At 57.1% G+C, this 19,301-nt stretch overlaps 2 protein-coding genes across 7 annotated transcripts in view; both read right to left on the bottom strand.

Annotated features, from left to right (window-relative positions):
- CELSR3 (cadherin EGF LAG seven-pass G-type receptor 3) overlaps positions 1-3,513 on the bottom strand; it is a 29,191-nt gene extending 25,678 nt beyond the window's left edge. For 3 of the 6 annotated variants that reach the window (XM_062636380.1, XM_062636370.1, XM_062636389.1), the window contains exon 1: positions 421-3,511. In XM_062636380.1, coding sequence (XP_062492364.1) covers positions 421-3,475 — 3,055 coding nt within the window. In that variant the 5' untranslated portion in view covers positions 3,476-3,511. Of the gene's footprint in view, positions 1-420 lie in introns of all 6 variants that reach the window. The other 3 variants (XR_009968045.1, XR_009968046.1, XM_062636407.1) reach the window with 3 other exon arrangements.
- Positions 3,514-6,459: 2,946 nt separating this feature from the next.
- Positions 6,460-19,301, bottom strand: part of NCKIPSD (NCK interacting protein with SH3 domain) — a 35,742-nt gene continuing 22,900 nt past the window's right edge. Inside the window, exons 6-13 of the mRNA XM_062636358.1 lie at positions 18,327-18,497; positions 17,331-17,417; positions 16,424-16,562; positions 12,062-12,142; positions 10,673-10,801; positions 10,174-10,266; positions 8,561-8,733; positions 6,460-8,028 (exon numbers count right to left, since the gene is read on the bottom strand). Coding sequence (XP_062492342.1) covers positions 7,825-8,028; positions 8,561-8,733; positions 10,174-10,266; positions 10,673-10,801; positions 12,062-12,142; positions 16,424-16,562; positions 17,331-17,417; positions 18,327-18,497 — 1,077 coding nt within the window. The 3' untranslated portion in view covers positions 6,460-7,824. The remainder of the gene's footprint in view (positions 8,029-8,560; positions 8,734-10,173; positions 10,267-10,672; positions 10,802-12,061; positions 12,143-16,423; positions 16,563-17,330; positions 17,418-18,326; positions 18,498-19,301) is intronic.

Raw genomic sequence — 19,301 nt, 5'->3', positions numbered from 1 at the left:
GGTCCCAGAAGGGACAAGAGCCACCAGGCCCGGAACACAAGCACTGTTGGCAGCCCCCAGGGTGGCAGCTTGGCCACCGCGGCACCGGCTGCGTGCCCGGCCAGCACCCTGCAGCCACGCCACAGCCTCACTGGCAACAGCAGCCTCAAAGGTGCCTTGGGAGCAGCTACAAGCGATCCTCGCAGCTCAGCAATGGTGCTTTGTTCTCGCAGGCCACCTCCAGCCTCGGCCCCCTCACACAGTGCTCCCCGGCACTCCCACTGCTTCCCAGCCCCTCCAGGATTATCCCCCATCGGAAGGGGCTTCCAACCCAAATCTTGCTGCCAGTCGCCCCCCCCCCCCCCCCCCCCCAATGCAGAACAGGCTCCCCTGAGGATTCTGCACTCAGGATTTAATGATAGGGTGTGAAAACCATCCTACCTGTGACAGTGACCAGCATGGAGGCCACAAGCGGCCGGTTGTTGTCCAGCTGACGGCTCAGCCTCAGCTCCCCGCTCGACTGATTGACAATCAACAAGTGCAGTTCATTTCCCCGCTCAAAGGTGTAGAAGAGGCGGTCAGATGCATCGGGGTCATAAGCTGGGACCTTCCCTATGACACCCGAGGGGAAGGTGTTGGACTTATTGGACACGTAGTTATTGAACAGGATCTGGAAGTTCTTGAGAACGGGGCTGTTGTCATTCTGGTCAATGAGTTTGATGTGGACCGTGGCTCTGCTGACCAGAGGGGCAGAGGTGGCCTGCACTACAATCACGTACTCAGGTTTTGTCTCATAATCCAGGTCTATCAAGGCTGTGAGCTCCCCAGAAAAGATGTCCATCTGGAATATCTCTGGGATGTTGCCTTCCACGATCTGGTACATGATCTGGGCATTGGGTCCCTCATCTGGGTCAACAGCTGTGATTTGGGCCACGACAGAGCCTACAATGCTGTTCTCCTTTACCAAGACCTCAAACTCTTCAGCAGGGAAGACAGGGGCATTGTCATTCACATCCTGAATGGTAACCTGGATGTGGACAGGAGTGCGCTGAGGAGGGATGCCCCTGTCCACAGCATACGCTGTCAGCTCGTAGACAGGAACGTTTTCACGGTCCAGCCTGCGGACAGTGCGAATGATGCCCGAGGTGGGCTCGATGGTGAAGTCTCCATCCCCATCCTCCCCGTTCTGGAATGTGTACTGCACTCGCCCATTGGTGTGGGCATCCCGGTCAGTGGCAGAGATCTGGAGCACGCTGGTGAAGGGAGGCGCGTCCTCAGAGATCATGCCCTGGTAGTGAGGGCTCACGAACTGGGGAGCATTGTCATTTACATCGTTCACCATGATTTCAACATAGGTGGTGTCTGCTTTCTGGGGGATCCCATTGTCCTTGGCAGTGATAGCCAACGTGTATGTGACCTGGTCCTCGTAGTCCAGTTCTGCCTGGAGAGTGATGGCCCCGGAGTCCGGATCAATGCGGAACTGAGGGACATTGTCTTCCAGATAGTAAGTGATGCGGGCGTTTTCCCCCACGTCATCATCCGTGGCACTGATCACCACCACGGTGCTGCCCACGGGCCGGTCCTCGTTGATGCTCACAGAGTAGTGGGCGCTCTGGAACACCGGCCGGTGCGTGTTGGCATCAGTGATGTTGATGTGAACATGGCAGTTGTCACGCAGGGTGCGATCGGAGGCCGTCACAGTGAGCACGTAGCGCCTCTCCTGCTTGTAGTCCAGCGGCAGAGACAGCGTGATGAGCCCCGTCCCACCCTGCGTGCTGATGGAGAAGCGATTCCGCGTGTTGCCTCCTGTGATCTGGTAGGTGATGGCACTGTTCACGTCCCGGTCGATTGCTGTAACGCTGAGGACGCTGGTCCCCACGGCTGCATCCTCATTCAGGCGGATGAAGTACTCCTTCTGGGTGAACTCAGGGCGGTTATCGTTGACATCCATGACAGTAATGGTGACGCTGGCGGAGGCGGATAAAGATGGGGAGCCGTGATCCCGAGCCTCTACCCCAAAAAAGTAGTGCTCGACCGACTCGCGGTCCAAGGGCCCGCTGACCGTGATCCACCCCGTGGCACTGTTCACCACGAAGGGTGTGTCAGCCGAGACCCCCGTCAGTTTGTACTCCAGGCGCGAGTTCTCGCCGTAGTCTGCGTCCACTGCCTGGATGTGGATGACGGAGTGGCCGAGGGGAGCGTTCTCCAGGACGGAGATCTGGAAAGGCGTGCTGACAAAAATGGGGGCATGGTCATTGATGTCCACCACCTGGATGCTGGCCATGCCGGTGTTGTTGGAGAGGGGAGGGCGCCCCGCATCCTGTGCCCGGATCCTGAGGGCATACTCCCGTTCCACCTCAAAATCCAGCGGGGCCACCACCTGGATCTCCCCAGTGACGCTGTCGATGGAGAACTGCCCCCGGCTGTTCCCGCTGATGATGTTGTAGTGGACCAGCGCGTTGTTGTCCTTGTCCAGGTCGGTAGCGGTGACGCGCAGGATCTCGGTGTGGGGCCGTACGTCCTCCCTCACCTGCACGATGTAGCGCTTCTCGCTGAACTGAGGCGTGTTGTCATTCTCGTCAAGCACCGTGATGTAGACCTTGACTGTGGCGGAGCGGGGTCCTGGCTCCCTGCCCTGGTCGTTGGCCTCCACCACCAAGGAATACCGCTCCATCTTCTCCCTGTCCACGGGCCCGCTGGTGGTGATGAGCCCGGAGCGCGGGTCGATCTCGAAGACGGCGTGTGCCGCCTGCTCGTTGACGAAGCGGTAGCGGATGTTGGCATTGGGTGGGGAGTCGACGTCGGTGGCCCGCAGCTGCAGGATGGGGTACCCCTCCTCCACGTTCTCCCGGATGGTCTCCCGGTACTCGCCCTGCTCGAAGACGGGGTCGTGGTCGTTGCGGTCAGCCACGGCGATGGCCACCATGGTGGTGGCCGAGAGCCGGGGCGCGCCGTGGTCGGCGGCCGTCACGCGGAAGTAGTGGAGCTCCATGCTCTCGCGGTCCAGGGCCTGCGTGGTGGTGATGAGCCCGGCCCGCGGGTCGATGCTGAAGAGCTCCCGGGACCGGCTGTTCATCAGCGCGTCCATGGAGTACACGAGCCGCCCCGCCTCGCCGCCGTCGGGGTCCTGCGCGGCCACCGCCACCACCGCCGTGCCCGCCGGCTGGTTCTCCGCCACCTCCGCTTGGTAGTTGTACTGCGGGAACAGCGGGTGCCGGTTGGGGACTGCGCGCCGGCCCCGCCGCCCCGGGAATAGGGATGGGGACGGGGACGGGGATGGGGATGGGGACGGGCGCGGCGCGGCGGCGCGGGGCGGGCAGCGCGGAGCCGGCGGAGCCCAGCACGGCTCTGCGGCGGGGCAGCCCCCGCGGGCCGGCGGATCGGCAGCCCCCAGCCCGGGGGGGAACAAAGGCAGCAGCAGCAGCGGCAGCAGCAGCGGAGGAGGAGGACGGCGGCGGTGGCGGCTCGGGGCGGGCACCGGCTCCTCCGCCGCCATGGTGGCTCGGCGGCCGCCGCCCCGGCCCGGCGCTCGGCGGCTGGGCTCGGTGCCGCCCCCCACCCCTCTCCGCTCAGCGCCGCCGCCGCGGCTGCTGGGGGTGGCGGCGGCTCCTCCCGCAGCCCCAACATGGCTCCCGCCGCCCCGCCCCGCGCCCCCGCCCGCCCCGCGCCGCCATCTTGAGGAGGGCGGGCAGCGCCAGGCCTCCGCCCCGCCGCGATCGGGCACCTGCGGGCACCGGCAGCGGCCGCGCCGAGCCTGTGCTGCGGCTACCGCCGGGCCCGGCGGCTTCAGCAGCGGCCGAGAGCAGACCGTGGGGTTGGTGCCTGCTGCCGGCAGAACCAGCACCGCACTGGTTTGTGTGGAAGGGACCTTAAAGCTCCTCCAGCTCCAACCCCTGCCACGGGCAGGGGCGCCTTCCACTAGAGCAGCTTGCTCCAAGCCCCTGTGTCCAACCTGGCCTTGAGCACTGCCAGGGATGGGGCAGCCACAGCTTCTCTGGGCACCCTGTGCCAGCGCCTCAGCACCCTCACAGGGAAGAGCTTCTGCCTAAGAGCTCATCTCAGTCTCCCCTCTGGCAGGTTAAAGCCATTCCCCTTGGCCTGTCCCTACAGGCCCTTGTCCAAAGCCCCTCTCCAGGTTTCCTGGAGCCCCTTCAGGCACTGGAGCTGCTCTAAGGTCTCCCCAGAGCACAGCAGAGGGGCAGGATCCCCTCCCTGAGCTGCTGCTCACGCTCTGGGGGTGCAGCCCAGCACACGGTGGGAGGGGGTCTGGGTTCAAGCACACGCTGAAGCTGGGTCATAGGGAGCTCCTCCTCACCCGGCACCCCCAGTCCTCCTGAGGGCTCCAAGCTGCAGGTTTTTCTTCCAGCACCCATGAAAAATAAAACCTGATTTTCCAGGGGAAGTTCAGGTTAGGGCCCTTGAACCATTCCCATTGGAATGGTTCATTAGCGCAATCAGCCTCCAACTTTGCTGTTGGTTTGATCTCAATCAACTAATATCGCAGCCTAATCCACTGAAGCTTGTAATAGGTTTAGGAATAACAGGGATTTAGGTCCTCATCAGTGTTCAGTGGAGGAAATACCCTCAGCTGTGTCCTGGGAAGAGCGGAGTCCAAGGCGTGGTGGCTGGGGAAGAAAGAGCCACGGCAGGGAGGGAAAGAAATCTGGGAGATGGGAGAATTGAGGATGGGGTAGGGAGTACACCGGCCACACCGTGCCTCCATGCACATCCCAGCCCCGCGGGGGCTGCAGGAGCCCCCCCGTCACCGTGATGGGCGGGCTGTGGTCTGGGGTGGGTTGGCTGGGGAGCAGGGGACGCCCCGCGCCAGCACCGCAGCCGGGCTGGGCACCGCCGGCACCCCCGGTGTTAACAGCACAGACTCACACCGGGCTCTTCGCTGACCGCAGGGCACAGCAGGGCTGCGGACCTCGAGGGGTGTCCTCCGCACCGGACGGGGCCGCAGCATCCCGCAAGGTGCTGCGGCAGCGCCGAGTCCTGGCATCACCGGCGCTGCGCCTCTGCCCAGTGCCCCGTGTGCCTGCACTCCCCCAGCAACCGCGGCCACCGCCGGCTCTCCCGCAGCTCCGGTGCTACCGATGGTGACAGATGGTCCCCTATCAGTTACCATCAGTGTAAGCACGGCGGTAGGAAGCGCTGCTGCTGCCCGCTGAGCTGGGCTCGGCTGCAAGCGGCTCCCGCTCCCAGGGTGACAACTAAGAGAGCACAAAGCGGGGTCTGCAGCACGCCCGGCTGGTCCCCAGCCACCCTACACCGTCCTCACAGCCGGAGCCTCGGGCTTCCACTGCAGGGCTGGTGTTTCCCTTCCACCTCCATCACGCTCGGCTGAGCACATTTCATGGCTGAAGCACCCGTGTGGCAGCAAGGTGCCGGCTTCACACGAGCCCCTGGCGCCGGCTGGATCCTACATCCCACCTCCTCAAAGTGGGGATTTGCCATTAAGAAACCCAATCAGGAGAGGGGAGAGACTTTTAAAACATGGTGAAGGCTGTCAAGTGTATTTGTTGTAATTACCCGACTGACAGCTCAGCGGAGGAGGAGAAAATCGTCAGGGTATTGCTGCCACAAAATAGTTGTAATTGAATCATTCCAGACAATAAAGCAGAGGTGGGGGTCACAGCCAGCGCATCGCTCCCCCCCAGCATCCCCAGCACCCCTCACTGCTGCGCAACAAAACACATCCATACCAGGAGATACTGCTTTAATAAAGGCTTATTACAGCTAACAGAAGCGCGGTGTATGAGCTGTGCCTGTCACCCACACACAGAGCAGGAGCCACCAAGTATCCCCAGGGATAATGCTGCGGTTCAGCTCCCTGCATCGCACCTTTCCCGGGAGCAGGCACAGCTCCGCCAGGGTGCAGGAGGGGTCACCCCGTGTTGTGGGACAGGGCTAAGCACACCCAGGGATGCAGAAGGAGCCACCAGCTCTGCCCCATCAGGGCACTGTCACAGGAGGCTTTGCCAGGCTGTGCTCCTGGCTCCCAGAGCCATGGATCCTGCCTGCTCCTGGGCTCACCCCAGCCTGGTGCAGAAAAGCCTGGGCAGTGCCACTGAGGGCAAGTGCCAGACACATGCCACCACTGCAGCCAGGCACTAGCCAACACAAGCACAAGCAGCACCCAGAGCAAGCCGAGGTTATCCCAGGGAATGTGCAGCTAAACAAGGGGGCACAGGAAAGCCCCACAGGGGGAGCACCCACAAGTGCTGGCAGCCTTCATGTACACGGTTCCCCATGGGTGCAGCCTGACACAAGAGACACTGGGTCTGGGACACAGCCCTGGCTCCATTCCTGCTGGCTGCTGCATGAATGGGTCACAGCCTGCACCCAGCACATACAGCCCTGCTCCTGCCCACTGGCTCCTGTTCGAGATCAGGACCCACAGCATTGCCTCTGGGGGCTGCAGGCACCCCTCCACATCAGTCCCCCTGGCAGAGGCAGGCAGGGCTATATTCACACAACTCCGGTTAAAGACATTTTATTCCTCTGCATGTTACACCGAGTGTTTAAGAAAATACAGGATCCGTTTTGACATTCATACATTTTTACAGGGGAAAAAATAGGTTTCTCTACGAGGGTGTTATTGAGCTTGGGCACTGCCAGGCTGCCTTCAGCAGGGCCTCACCCCCCTAAGTGCCAGGCCAACCCCTCTGCTCCTGAACATCCCTGCCCCAGTGCTACAGCCCAGGCTGCAGAGCTCAGGGACCACTTCAATCTAAAACAACACAGTGCCCAGCATTTCCAGTTCCACTTTCCAATAGCTCCTACACTGGGTACTGTAAAGGAAGAGCTAGGGACAGGGCTTGACCAGACTGCGCACATGAACAGCTAAGAGACCCACGTTAGTGCGTGTGACAGGTTAATCCCGCTTGCTAGAAACCTAGAGGGAATATAAATAAGGGTTCCCCACACTCGTGCACGGTCACAAACAGCTACTGGACACGAGGCTGACGCTGCCTCTGAGCGCTGCCGCGTGAGGGGCGGGCAGTGAGGCAGAGCTGCAACGAAGCAAAACCCACAGAGCAGAGCGCATCTACCCATCCAGGGCCACGCTGCCCACCCAGGGCCGTGCTGCCCACCCGGGGCCACGCAGCAGCCTTTGCTTGGCAGGACACAGCTTTGAGCTGTGCCCAGGCCAGCGGCCTCCCCAGGGCAGCAGCACCTGCGTGGTCGTCACTGGAGGCTGCCTCAGGGTGCAAGGACCTTGGTTAAACAGCACTATAGAAAGCAGATCGAAAAAGCAGCTGCTGGGGTAAGATCTGCTGGCCCTGGCGAGTTGCTGCCCAGAGGCAAGGCTGCGGGCCGGGAGGGGGAAGGCTCACTACACGAGGCGTCAGACAGCGAGCGGGCTGCTCCCCTTTGGCAGGGCGGCAGCACATTGGCACTACAGCAGCAAACAGAACAGATGTTACGGAAGCTTCTTCCAAGCACCAGCAGACTCCACTTGGTCACTGCAGGGAGAGATGCACATGGAAAAGAAGTGATGCTCTAAGGCAAAGGCCTTTCTCTTCGGGACCTTGGGACAGCAGCACGGCCAAACACCCCCACTGCCACGTCCCTCACACTCACTGCCCTTCCCACCATCACCAGCTGCCCGAGCACCACCAGCGCGCGCCGTGCTCCAGCCTCCCCAAGCACCAGCCCCGGGGCACCCCGGGCCCTTTCTGCTGCTGGCCTTGCTAAAGGGCTGGTGAACACTGTCCCAACCTTAGGCCTCGCAGGGAGGGGTACAAGGTATGAGCTGTACTGAAGGGAATGGGGAGGAAGTGTCAACAAGAGACGTCATCGATCCAAGTGGTTCAGGCTCCAGTTCAAGCCGATGGGCGGTTAGCTGGTACCAGGAGAGATTTCTGGGAACTCCTTATAGATCTCCAGGATGATGAGTTTGTCCATCTGGCACTGCTGGTCCTCCTCCTCCTCGCCCAGGATGCGCTGCAGGATGCCCTGCAGGTCGGAAAGGCGGTGCTGGTGCTGCAGATAGGCCGTGGAGCGGATGATGGCGTGCATCAGAGACAGATACTCCATCCTCAGCTGCCAAGTGGGAGGGGAGACAAAACACAGAGCACAATGAAGGATTTAAAGTGAGATAAACAAGCACAGCAGCTGCTGCTGCTCCACCAGTCAGGGAGTGACTCCAGAGGCACCTGCTTTTCCTTAAGGCTCATGAGTAGCTGTGGAAAACCCTGCTTTTCCCCCAGCAGCCTGGTGCTGCTCCTCACCCACTCTCAGACATGCACATCCCTGCCTCTTGCATACAGGGATCCCTCTTACTTCCAATTACTCACATGGGGTCCCTGTTCCCAAATGTCCCTGCAGAAGGGTGCAGACCACCAAAGGCCTGGCAGATCTTTCCTTAACCATGTGTCTCCACTGCTTGGTGCTGGGCAGGATAACAGCCCCCTTCCTCTTCAGCCCCAAGACTGATGTGAGCATCCAGAAGCATCATACCCATACCATGACCCTGCTCATGCCTGCCCCAGCTGGCCCCCACAGAGGACCAAGAGACACACGGTTGCTTTGGGACTCAGCTCCCTGCCCCAGTGCCTGGGGTTACTGCGAGCACCTTGTCTCCTGGGGAGAGATCAGCGATCTGCCGCACCAGGATGTCGATCAGCACCATCATGTCCGTGTGGTAGAAGATGCTGGCTGTGTCCTTGCTGGCAAAGATGTCCTGCAGGAACTTCAGCACCGAGTGCGGGGGCTGAGGCTGATGCTTGAAGATACAAACCGGATCATCTGGGGAAGGCAGAGGGTTCCTGCTGAGCCATCCCGTCCGTGCATCCCAGGGCCTGGAGAGGAACCGGCCCCGGCCCTGGTGCCCGCGGTGCCTCGTGCGGGCAGAGCTCAGTGCCTCGCACAGAACTGCCCAATGGGAGGGATGGAGCTCTGTGGGGTACGGAGCCCAGAGCAAACCCATCAGCATCAATCACTGCAGGTGCTTCACTCACCTCCCCAGGTGAGAGCTCATTAGCACATCACCTCCCTGTGCCCCCTTCAGCTCAACAGCTCCCACCCCTCTTCCCCCTGGTTCATTAGATCTGGTCCAATGACCCCTCTGAAAAGCCCATCAGAGCCTGTACCAGACACAAGCTTTCCCCACAGGGACCAGGCTCGTACCATCCCAGAAGGAAGAAACACTCTCAAGTTTAAATGAGCCACCACATCCTGTTCCCTTCCAGAACACATCCCTGCAGACCCCAAGAGGGGCTCTGGAGACTGAAGCCCCCCAGCAGTCATCAGGAAGGCAGGCAAAGGAGACGCATCTTCATTAGGTTGTGGGCCCCCCTTTCTTCTACCAGCCCTTTGCAGTAAGGTGATCCCTGCAGGGAATCTGGCAGGGAAAGGGCTAAACAAAGGCTTTGGGAGGAGGCCAGACAGAACAGCGCTGAGATGCTGGCTGCCCTTAAGCTGATAGAGTGTGGAGACAGTGATTTGCAACCCCAAAGAGAATTAAAGCCAGGCAAAGATGAGCTGCAAGCATCACAGGATGAGTTTTTATCAGCAAATCAACAGAATGAATCTCAGGCAGCAAAGCCCCTGTGCTCCAGAAGGTATTAGAAAGCACAAGAGTGGTGTGCAGCACAGGCAGAACTGCCTGGCACCACTTCTCCTGCAGAGACCTCCCGCTTTCCAGCAATCTGCTTTGCTAAAGCTCTGCACGTTCTGTGGGTTTCACTCTACCTGGAGCAGACACAAAGCTAAGCCTCTGCCAAGCCATTCCAACATGGGAAGGGCTACTCCAGGCAGCGTTTCAGAAGGCAAAACCTCCCTCTGGATCTGTCCCCCGGGGCAGGAGATTGCCAGCACGGGCAGGTCTGTGTGTGCCAGTGCCGAGGGGTCCTGTCTGCCCAAGCACAGGAGGGCTCAGGACCACGTTTGCTCCCAGACAAGAGCTTGCCCACACTGTAGCCATCCGCAACACGAGTTGGGCTGATCCGAGCCAGGCGCACAGGGACCTGCCAGCCAGAGCCTCCCCTCTCACCCCACGTGCCACCGGCATCGCTTGATCCCTTGTGCAGCTCCACCCTCAGCAGCACAGGTCTCACCTCAGAAACCCACAATTCCTCAGCTCCCTGCATCCCCAACACAGCCACCCTTAGTGAGCACAGGGCTCCCCAAGCCTCCATCAGCTGCGCACCCACACACACACACCCCCGCAGTGCCCCAAACACTCACCTCCTCTGTTCAGCAGCAGCAGCAGTTTTTCTGTGAAGGTCTTTACATTCGAGTGCTTGCTTATTGTGGTCATGATCACACTGTGCTCTGGAACTAAGGGAGAAACCTGCTCAGCTCATCCCTTTGTTTCCTCAAGGCCACAATAATAACAACAGATAGCAGAGGGCTCCTGTTCTGCACCAGAGCTCTGGAGAGCTTTGGGGAGCCACAGTCTTTCAGGGGTATGAGAACTCTCAGCCCCACGACATGGCTGAGCAACCAGGAGAGAACACAGCTCATGCCAACGCTGAAGAGCCTGGCCCCAGCACACGGGCATTCAGTGAGCTACAAGAGGCAGCAGAAGGTTTGCTGAGACCTTTAGGCAGTGCAGTGCCCGAGCCTGGGGCAGCTGGGCTGGGTATCAGCACCAGGGAGAGCCAGGGAGATTCTCCCTCCCCATTCTTCACACCCCAGCTCCAAAGCACTGGAATCCTGCCAGGGCAGAGCAGCACCAACTGACCTGGAATGTGGAGGTTGAAGGCCAGCAGGACGTTGACAAATAAGTCAGGCAGCTGGTCAGTGGTGTCTGAGGGCAGCCCGTCCTCAATCACATCCAGCAGGAACTGCACAAACTGAGAGTTGAGATGTTCTGCGCCAGGAGAAAGACACATTTACAGCACTGGGAACACAAACCAAGCAACAGGGGAGTGTGCAAGCCACTTCTCTGGGCTTTTATGCACAAAAGCCACCAGTGTAGTGCCATCATCAGCATCCAGGGAATGAACAACCTGCAAGTGCATGATACAGACCACTGAAGTGTCTTTGTGTGAGGGACCCTGGGCTCAGAACTGCCCCCAAGGCAGGGAAACACTGAGATTTGGTCCCCCACTGGCAGCATTTCAGAGTGAATTAAACACCAAATGCTGCTCTAGCTGCTGCTGCAGCATCACTGCTGCCAGTGAAGGCATCAGGAGGAAGTTTTGTATTCCTGACCACTGGTTTCATCCATCTGTTTTAAAGCAGTAGTCATCCCGATCATCAGTACTAACCCAGTTTTCAACGTTGCCATTAGGAAGGCTCAGGAGCTCATGCAAATAAGTCCTGCAGGAAACAACTGCCAGGGTTACCCGAGGAGAGGAAAGCAGGAGGTGTGGGGGCTCATGCCTCAGACTCCACTGCACCAGCTTAAAGCTTGTACGTATGTACTGGGCTATGAGGGTGAAGCTGCTGAGGAGGTGACTTATGAAGATCTCTGCTGCATTTCCAGGAGAAAGGAGCCCGGTGTCCCAGGTACGGGAACACAGCATGGCCTGGGCAAGAGCCAGGCAGGGCTTCCTAGCTGAGGGCTGGAATGAAGGAACAGAGTATGAAACAGGCAGATCTGGCACAATGTTGGCACTTTATTGACACAACACCCTTAATCATCTCTGCTGTCCCCGAGGCACACAGGGCTGCAATGTCCTTTTAGGAGGGAGATCAAGAAGAGGCCACATCACACACCTGACAGCTTTAGTGAGTGTACATGGAGCGATGTGGGCTCAGCCTCAGCAGAAGAACAGACATCTCGGGGCGGAGGGGGTCTTTTTGCACAGGGCAGAGGTAATCCAAGATGCCACTTAGTCACAGTGATGGACAAATCCACCTCCTCTGCAGCATGGCATTAGTCCTCCTGCTCTGCCCCAGGTCTGTGCTGTCCTCTGTGGAAATCTAACACCTCAGCCCAGTGTTTCAGCAGCCAGGCTCTGCTGACACAGAGCAGACCCTACCCTTGCCCTGCTGGTGCTGGCTTTCCCCAGCTGTCCCTTCCCTGGCCATAAGGAAAGGTTCCTTCTCCTGTCTGCTGGGACCCCTCACACGTTTCACATCAGCTCTGCTGTCCCACTCAGCCCTAAGCATCAGCTGCTCTTACCATAGTGATGATAGGGCAGGGGCTCCCCCATGGAGAACATCATGGCCAGAACCAGCGCAGAGTAGCACATCTTCTGATGATCTGCAAGGTGAAGGTCCTGCATTAGTGCTCCTGAGGAGCACTGTTTCAACACTGCTCCCCAGCTGCAGCTGGGGTGTCACACATTTAACACAGACATTCAGCACTGGTTGGACTGCTCCTCCCTCACCCCTGTGCTTACCGAGCTGTAAGCGTGTTTTGCCCCTGCTCAAGCACCCCCCAAGCACACCTTGTTCAAGCACCCCCCTGTGCCACACACTTCCAAAGCAACTGCAAAATAATCACAAGAAGAATCCTCTTTTATTTCCCCTCCACTTGCGAGGATCTGGGCAAACTCAATGTGAATAATTAAAGCCCTCCCCTGCACAGTCTCAGGACACATCCCGTAGTTATGCAATTGCTGAACCCAGAAAAAGCATCCATCTGGCCACTGTGAAATACTGCCTGTTCCCACCAACGCCACCCCCAGCCAGCCCCGCTGCCTGTCACACCCCCCCCCCCCCCCGGCTCTTTCTGCTGCCACAGCTCTGCTTGCAGGTACAAGAGGTCTCTGGGGATACAGATCGCTGCTCACAGCAGGGCCACATATGTATCTCCAGCACTGGCACATCCCACAGCCTCCTGGTCCAGCAGCTTTCCCTGGCAGCAGCTCTCCATGGATGCTCCACAGAAGCACAGCCAGTGCCCTTCCTGAATCTGAATTAACAGATACATCTCAATAGATACTTATAGGAGAAAAAACAAAATCATGGACTAGGATCTGTGTCATCACCAAATGTTATCTCCAACCAGTTCACCAAGTCCAAAGATGGAAGGAAAAGGAGCATCAATTTTATAAGGTAGGTCAGCACACATAGTGCCTAAATAAAGTTCAGCTTCATCTGATCAAGGGGCTCTTGCTACAAGAAAACTGAGGGTGTATTTATACAAAACTGACCAAAGCCACTTTTCACTAAAGGAGAAGAAAGTGCCTTCAATGTACGATGCTTCTCCCAACAGCTCTGCTTCCAGCACGACACACGCTGGTTCCCAATGTCTGTGCACAGACTGATCCCTCTCTAAGCATCTGCATGCTGCAGTCTGGCTGTGACTGCTCAGGCTGATGCCTTCACTGTCACCACCTTGCTCCTGGACTTGGCCAAAGGACGTGCAGCACTTGGCAGCTCTCAGGTGCACAGTTAGCACGGGGGGGGGGGATTGATAGTGACTGGTTCCAGCCTCGTGCCTCCAGCTCTGTGAGCAAAGCCTCTACAAACACAGGACACACACTGTGCCAGAGCTCCACAAGATGCCGGAGTTTTCAAATAGCAAATCTTTGAGTAAAAATAGATCATTTGGGGCTTAAACAGAGATACTACAGCGTTAACAAGATTAAGAGTTTGTAGAAGAACACTCTAGACCATGTGGCAGCAAAGGGAAGCTGGAAACTGCTGTTTACTCTTGGTAAACAGAGAGGGAGGATATTCAGTGACTGAAATATAACTCACACTTACATAAGAAGCTCTCAGCTATGAGGTGGCAGCGATGCCAAGGCTCACTGCAGCAGAAAAAGAATCTGACAAACTGTTTAGCACATGATTTCTTCATTCTTCCCTCCATGGCTTCAGGAGCTGGGTATCAGCAGCAGGATGCTGCAGCAGGCAGACACAGGGACCTGCTGCTCCTGCTCCTAGCGAGGCTTGCATGAGCAAAACATTTTCTGTCATCACATCAGGAGCAGTGAAATAATGATCTGAGAACCAGAACCCAGCAATGTACATGTGGTTCTAGCAAATAAGGAGGAAAAGATTAACTAGAGATGGGAGGGGCAGGTAGCTCTACATATCCATGGTCCATCTGCCATGAGCTGAAGTCCATTCATCTCGGCTGGCAGCAGACTCCACGACTAGATGGGAAATCTTGTCCTATTTGCCTGAGGATGCCAAAGAAAGGGTGCTGAAAGCAGCCAGAAAGCTGAACTCGGGACAAATCCACATTAACCTGGTGCACTTGCTCAGCAGCTTTTGGAGTGCCCCAGCTGCAGCAAGACACATCCAAGACGCCCCATGCAGAAGAACAGAGTAATTGCCAGGCAAAGCAGAGCTTTTTCTATTCCTTCCAGAGCAGCATCAGTGGCTGCATCAGTAGGACTCTGCTGATGACAGGGTGATGAGCATCCCTCAAGTGATGCCACTTCAAGTGACTGTGGAGGGCAGGAGAGATGCAGCTCTCTGCTCCCCAGCCTGCACTTCCAAAGCCTGCTGAGGTACTGGTGAGAAAGCTGCTATTACCTATGAGAGGTATTTCTCAGAGGCCTTCAAAGCCCTTGTTCCCACCTCTAACCACAGCAGTGCACAAGCCAGTCCCTGGGAGCAGACACGATGGTCTGCAGCTGAAGTGACCAGAGCCCAGCAGCTGACTTGCACGCACCCTGAGCTGCAGCACAGGAGAAAGTCCCGGTTCCAGACTGGATTATCTGTTTTCTTTGGAGTTGTCCTGGCTAATTCTGCCCTGCTGTGGCTTATTATAGGCTCCTCTAACCCTGACAGATGTGCAGGGAAGCGCAGCAGAGGGAAGGGCTGTCCAGGAGCAATAGACCGAAGCATCTGGCAGCAGAAGTGGCCAGCAGCCAGCGCGCCTGCAGCAGCCCCAGGGCAAGGTGCCTGCTCATCAAAGGCGCCAGCATCCAGCACAGAGCTGCTGCCGCGGCTGCTCTTCAGTAACAAGCCAGGAGGGATCCCAGAGCTGCTGCAGCCAGCTCAGCACTCCCTGGCTGCTGAGTGCTGGCACCGACCGCTCTGGCCCCTGCTGCCGCAGAAGGATTAGCGATTCCGCGGCACGTCACGGATCAGCTGCTATTCCCCAGGTTTTAGTACCAAAATAAGCTCAAGTCAGTCTGGATTCAAGGTCATGTTTTCACACTTGCCATTTGCTGGCAGGACATGGAGCACTAAGCACCAGGGCGGTAGGAGGGAGCTACTAATGCCCTAAAACACCTCTGAAGGACAGACGTGTTTGGGTTGAGGATGGTTCCGTCGCTGCAGCCTTGCTGTGAAGGCCAAGAGGGCTGGAGGACACAGAGATGATGTGTGCAAACATAAGCCCGGCACAGCAGGCAGCATGGGGTCAGGACACCGGTCTGGGAGGCGCCTGTAACCAAAGGCTGTCAGCAAAGGGTGAGCAGCTTTTCACCCTTCAACTGCACTGCCTGTGTATTACAGCAAGGAGGGAAAGAATCCACTACATTGAGATGAAGCTCAGGAAAGAAGAGCTGCTGCAGGGCTGCAGCTCAAAGGACACAGCAGAGCCACTTTTCACTGCAATGCTCTTGAGGTCTCCAAAGCAGAGCTAACGCTGGGAGATAGCCCTGCTTCAGCCACAAGTGCTACCTGCAGAAGTCAGCCAGGTCAGAGCTCGCTGCTCCATCACACCAAGAGCCTGAGGGAGCTCCCTGTGCCATCTGGGAGGACGCAGCCCTGGATAGCACGGAGACCAGGCAGGAGCCCTGCTGCACAAGGGAGCAGAGCAGGGCACTGAGGCCTGTTTGAGCACGGTGCACAGAACCCTCACCCAGAGACAATCTTTATGAATTAGTGATGGATGCATGATGAAGCTTATTTTTGGCAGTGCTAAATCGGGAGTAATGTCACCACAGAAGCACAGTCATAGTCCCATAACCAAGTATTATCTGCTGCTAGGGCAGTGAAACCTCAGCCTAGGGAAGAAGCTTCTCATGCATAACCAGATAAAACATGAACCTTGTGATAAGCTCACTGCATAGAACTGATAAGCAGCGGCAGCACAAAGGGAAAGCACCAGCGTGGTGGTGCCAGTCCTGCACCACACCACCAGTGCTTCACCCTGCCCCCAAACACTCCCTGTATTTGACATCCCCCCTTGGTGCAGTGGTGCAGGGAGGGTCCTTTCCTTTAACCAGCACACATCTCATTCACCAGCAAGAAACACTGCAAAGACACGGTGTAAAGTGCTAAGGAAAGCTGCCAATAAAAAGCTGCAGAGATTTTCCTTAAGATGTGCAAGAGTCTCTTGTCAGCAGCATGAAACAAAACTGGAATAGCTCAAAATGTGCTTTAAGACATCTACAGGATCATCATTAGTGGCATGTTCAAGAGCCAGAGGACCTTGTACCACTGGACTGAAGCATCCCCTCCATGCATTCTCCACTTAGAGCTGTAGGAACCCAAATAACTTAAAACCAGACGCCCTTCTCCCCCAAGCACTGGCATGCGGAGCAGTCAGACTACAAGGGGCCACCAGTGCTGCTGGAGGTCACCTAATGACAGACACGTTCCTAGGGAGCGGGGTACAGCAGCCCTGGCTCACCTTGAGTGTGAGTCTGCATGTCCCGGGCCAGCTCCATGGGCAGCACTGAGTTCACGAGTGTCGAGATGACCGCAGCATCCAAGTTGCACATGGCTCCAAAGCACTTGAGCAGCAGCAGCCGCAACGGCACCCTATGCTCCTGCAGAGGCAATCACTGGATGAAACAATGTCCCAGAGGAGGGCTCATGCTCAGGCAGAGACATAACTGGCTGGAAGTTCCCGTTGTCAGGAAGCCACAGACCCTCCCAGGGGGACAGTGAACCCAGAAGCTGTATGAGGTTTTACCAGTAGTGCCAGATGGAAGCCAAACACCACAAGGCTTGATGTGCTGTAGCTGGGGACTTACGGACATGATGGGGACAAGTTTCTAACCCCCCCGGAGTCCTACAACAGCACTTTCCAGGAAGCTGACGGGGAAAGCAACACCACACAGGCACTGAAGGCAAAACTTCCATTTCTTCTGCTGAATACTGATTTCCTTCCTCACTCCCAAGGCTCCTACTCACAACCTACTTTCCTAAGCAAAGCTATTTACTAATGCAGGGGAGTGCATCAATTAAAGGAGAAGCAGTCATAGCCTGTCCGCTTTCCCAGGGCATCCTCAGAAATCCTTCCTCTGGATAGCAGCGATGCCAATCCTGTCCCTCAGCAGAGCTAATGAGAGCAGCAAACTTCACCTTCTGTAGTGCAGGGACTGCTGTGAAGTCTCTGGCACCCTCTGCTCTCCCACCCAACCCACATGCACAGCACTGACACCAGCCAGCAGGCAGGTGATGCGCTGCAGCTCCTGCTGCTTCACAGAACCACCCTGCCCAGGCGGAGGTCTCACATCTGTGCGGCACAGCAAGCCTGGCCCTGCCCCTGCAGGGCAATCCCAGGGGAGATTCGATGCCTTCTACCACCTTACCATCTGGTAATAGGCCACAAGGGACAGGACGGACTCAAACTCATTCTTCTTGCACATTTTCTTGCACACTTCTGGGTCTGCATCTGTCTGGAAGCAGGAATGAACAGGTCAGCCCAGGGGCACACCAAGCAGCAAGGACCTGGAGGGAAGCCAGCTGCTTTCACATCTCAGTAGCCCAACCACCTCCCAAAGGAACTGAAGGCAGAGCACAAAGGCAGCTCAGGAACCTCCACCCTGCAGACTCTGCATCAAAGTGAATTCCTGAGAAGTGTCTCTGCCACACAGCACGTTTGGGCTGAACATCTGAAAAACCCATGACCTGAGCAGCACTTGATGAGTGCATCCTGCAGTCACAGGACAGCTCCATCACTATTGCCATCCTGACAAGTATTATGCATCTCCACCCAGCCCTAAATTATGAGGAAAGGTCACACAAGATCCCCCTCTACCTTGCCCCAGAGGCACACAGAAGGCAGCCCATGCTGAGTGACAGACACCGGCACTTATTACACCAAAAACGAGCTCTTGTGCTTATGTCAGAGCTGGGAAGGGATACACAATAGGTGCCAGAGCAAAGCCCACACCAGCACCCATAACACAGACAGTGTTGCTGCCCTGAGTGGCAGCTCCTGTATCATCACGTTCCCTGTACACAGACGGGCAGAATCAGACTTCCAGGGTTTCTCTGGGAGGTTGGGGTCTTTGGGAGGTGTGGGTTTATGTTCCCCTGTGATTGGTAAATACCACGGCTGCCACGAGAGCAGCTCTAGAAGGACCTTCAGAACAGCTTTGGAAAGGTGGAATGGAAAGCAGCTCAGGAGCTCTGCACCCCACACACAGGAGGGCAGGGCCTCACATCAGCGGCAAAGAATCCACCAGAAACCTGTGGCCTCAAACAACAGATCCGATGGCAACACAGGGCAAAGGAGGGCAGAAAACAGAGCTTCACTGGGAGCATCTGCTCTGCTCTGCCCACAAAGAGGGAGGTTTGCTCACCAGGATGCGGAGCAGCTCCTCCAGGTAGCAGCAGATGACGTTCTCGTCCTCGTAGAGTGCCCAGCTGCGCTGCTGAGCATCATCCTTGTGCCTGGCCAGGTCTGCAAAGATCACCTCCAGGCGCTGCTCGTCGTGGCAGATCTGCCCCGAGGGCAGCCCCGCACTCAGGTTCTGCACGACAGCAAAGCGCAGGTTAAGTGGGGTCGGGACCGTGGGTGCCCGTTTCCTCTCCCCCCGCTTTGTCTCGGGACTGGCAGCTGACCTCAGTCAGCCAAGAGCTGGCAGCAGAAACCCAGCGAGTTTAAGCCACATGTTACTGCAGCTCTCGTACTCCCGGAGCTCTACCCACCTCCTTCCCTTGCACGGCTAATGCAGTGAATGAATCTAAATAGGTGCCAGAACTGGTGTGCGGTCAGACAGCCTTGAAATCCAAGCTGCCACCATCCTGCTGGAGGATGTTAAAGCTGTCTTCTGAGGATGTTAAAGAACCCAAGAAACCTCACTCAAAGCTACACCCCTCTCTTCTTACTGCATTTAGCAACCTAGGGCTTTTGGAGGAGCATTTTAATGATCGTTTTAACGATCACTCCATTCAGCCTCTTATCACTAATCTACTTTCTCCAATCCTTCATCCTCAGCCTTTACGACTCCACTGAGCACCAAGTTCCTAATGGGCTCCGATGAGATCAATCCATTATCAAGCTCTTCAGCCTGGCTGCTGTAAGTACACCACACACCACCTCAGTGCACCCTCAGCACCACTCTCAGCACCACCCCCCAGGGGTCAGGTGTCTGCTTATTAAACATCTTGGCAGCTGCTGGAACCTGCAGCCTCCTCATATGGCTCTTGCCAGGAATCTGCTGAAGAACCCAGGAGCAGGAGGAGGTTTTGGTATCTCTAACGGTGCCTCTTTGCATCATGCTGCTGCTTCAAACAGCTCCCTCCTTCCAGCCCAGCAGAACAAACTGCTGCAG

Source organism: Pezoporus occidentalis, unplaced genomic scaffold (assembly GCF_034315485.1).
Source record: "Pezoporus occidentalis ecotype Australia unplaced genomic scaffold, CSIRO_AGI_Poc_V1 ctg114, whole genome shotgun sequence".
NCBI classification, from domain to species: domain Eukaryota; kingdom Metazoa; phylum Chordata; class Aves; order Psittaciformes; family Psittacidae; genus Pezoporus; species Pezoporus occidentalis.
This window is presented reverse-complemented; position numbering and strand designations above follow the sequence as displayed.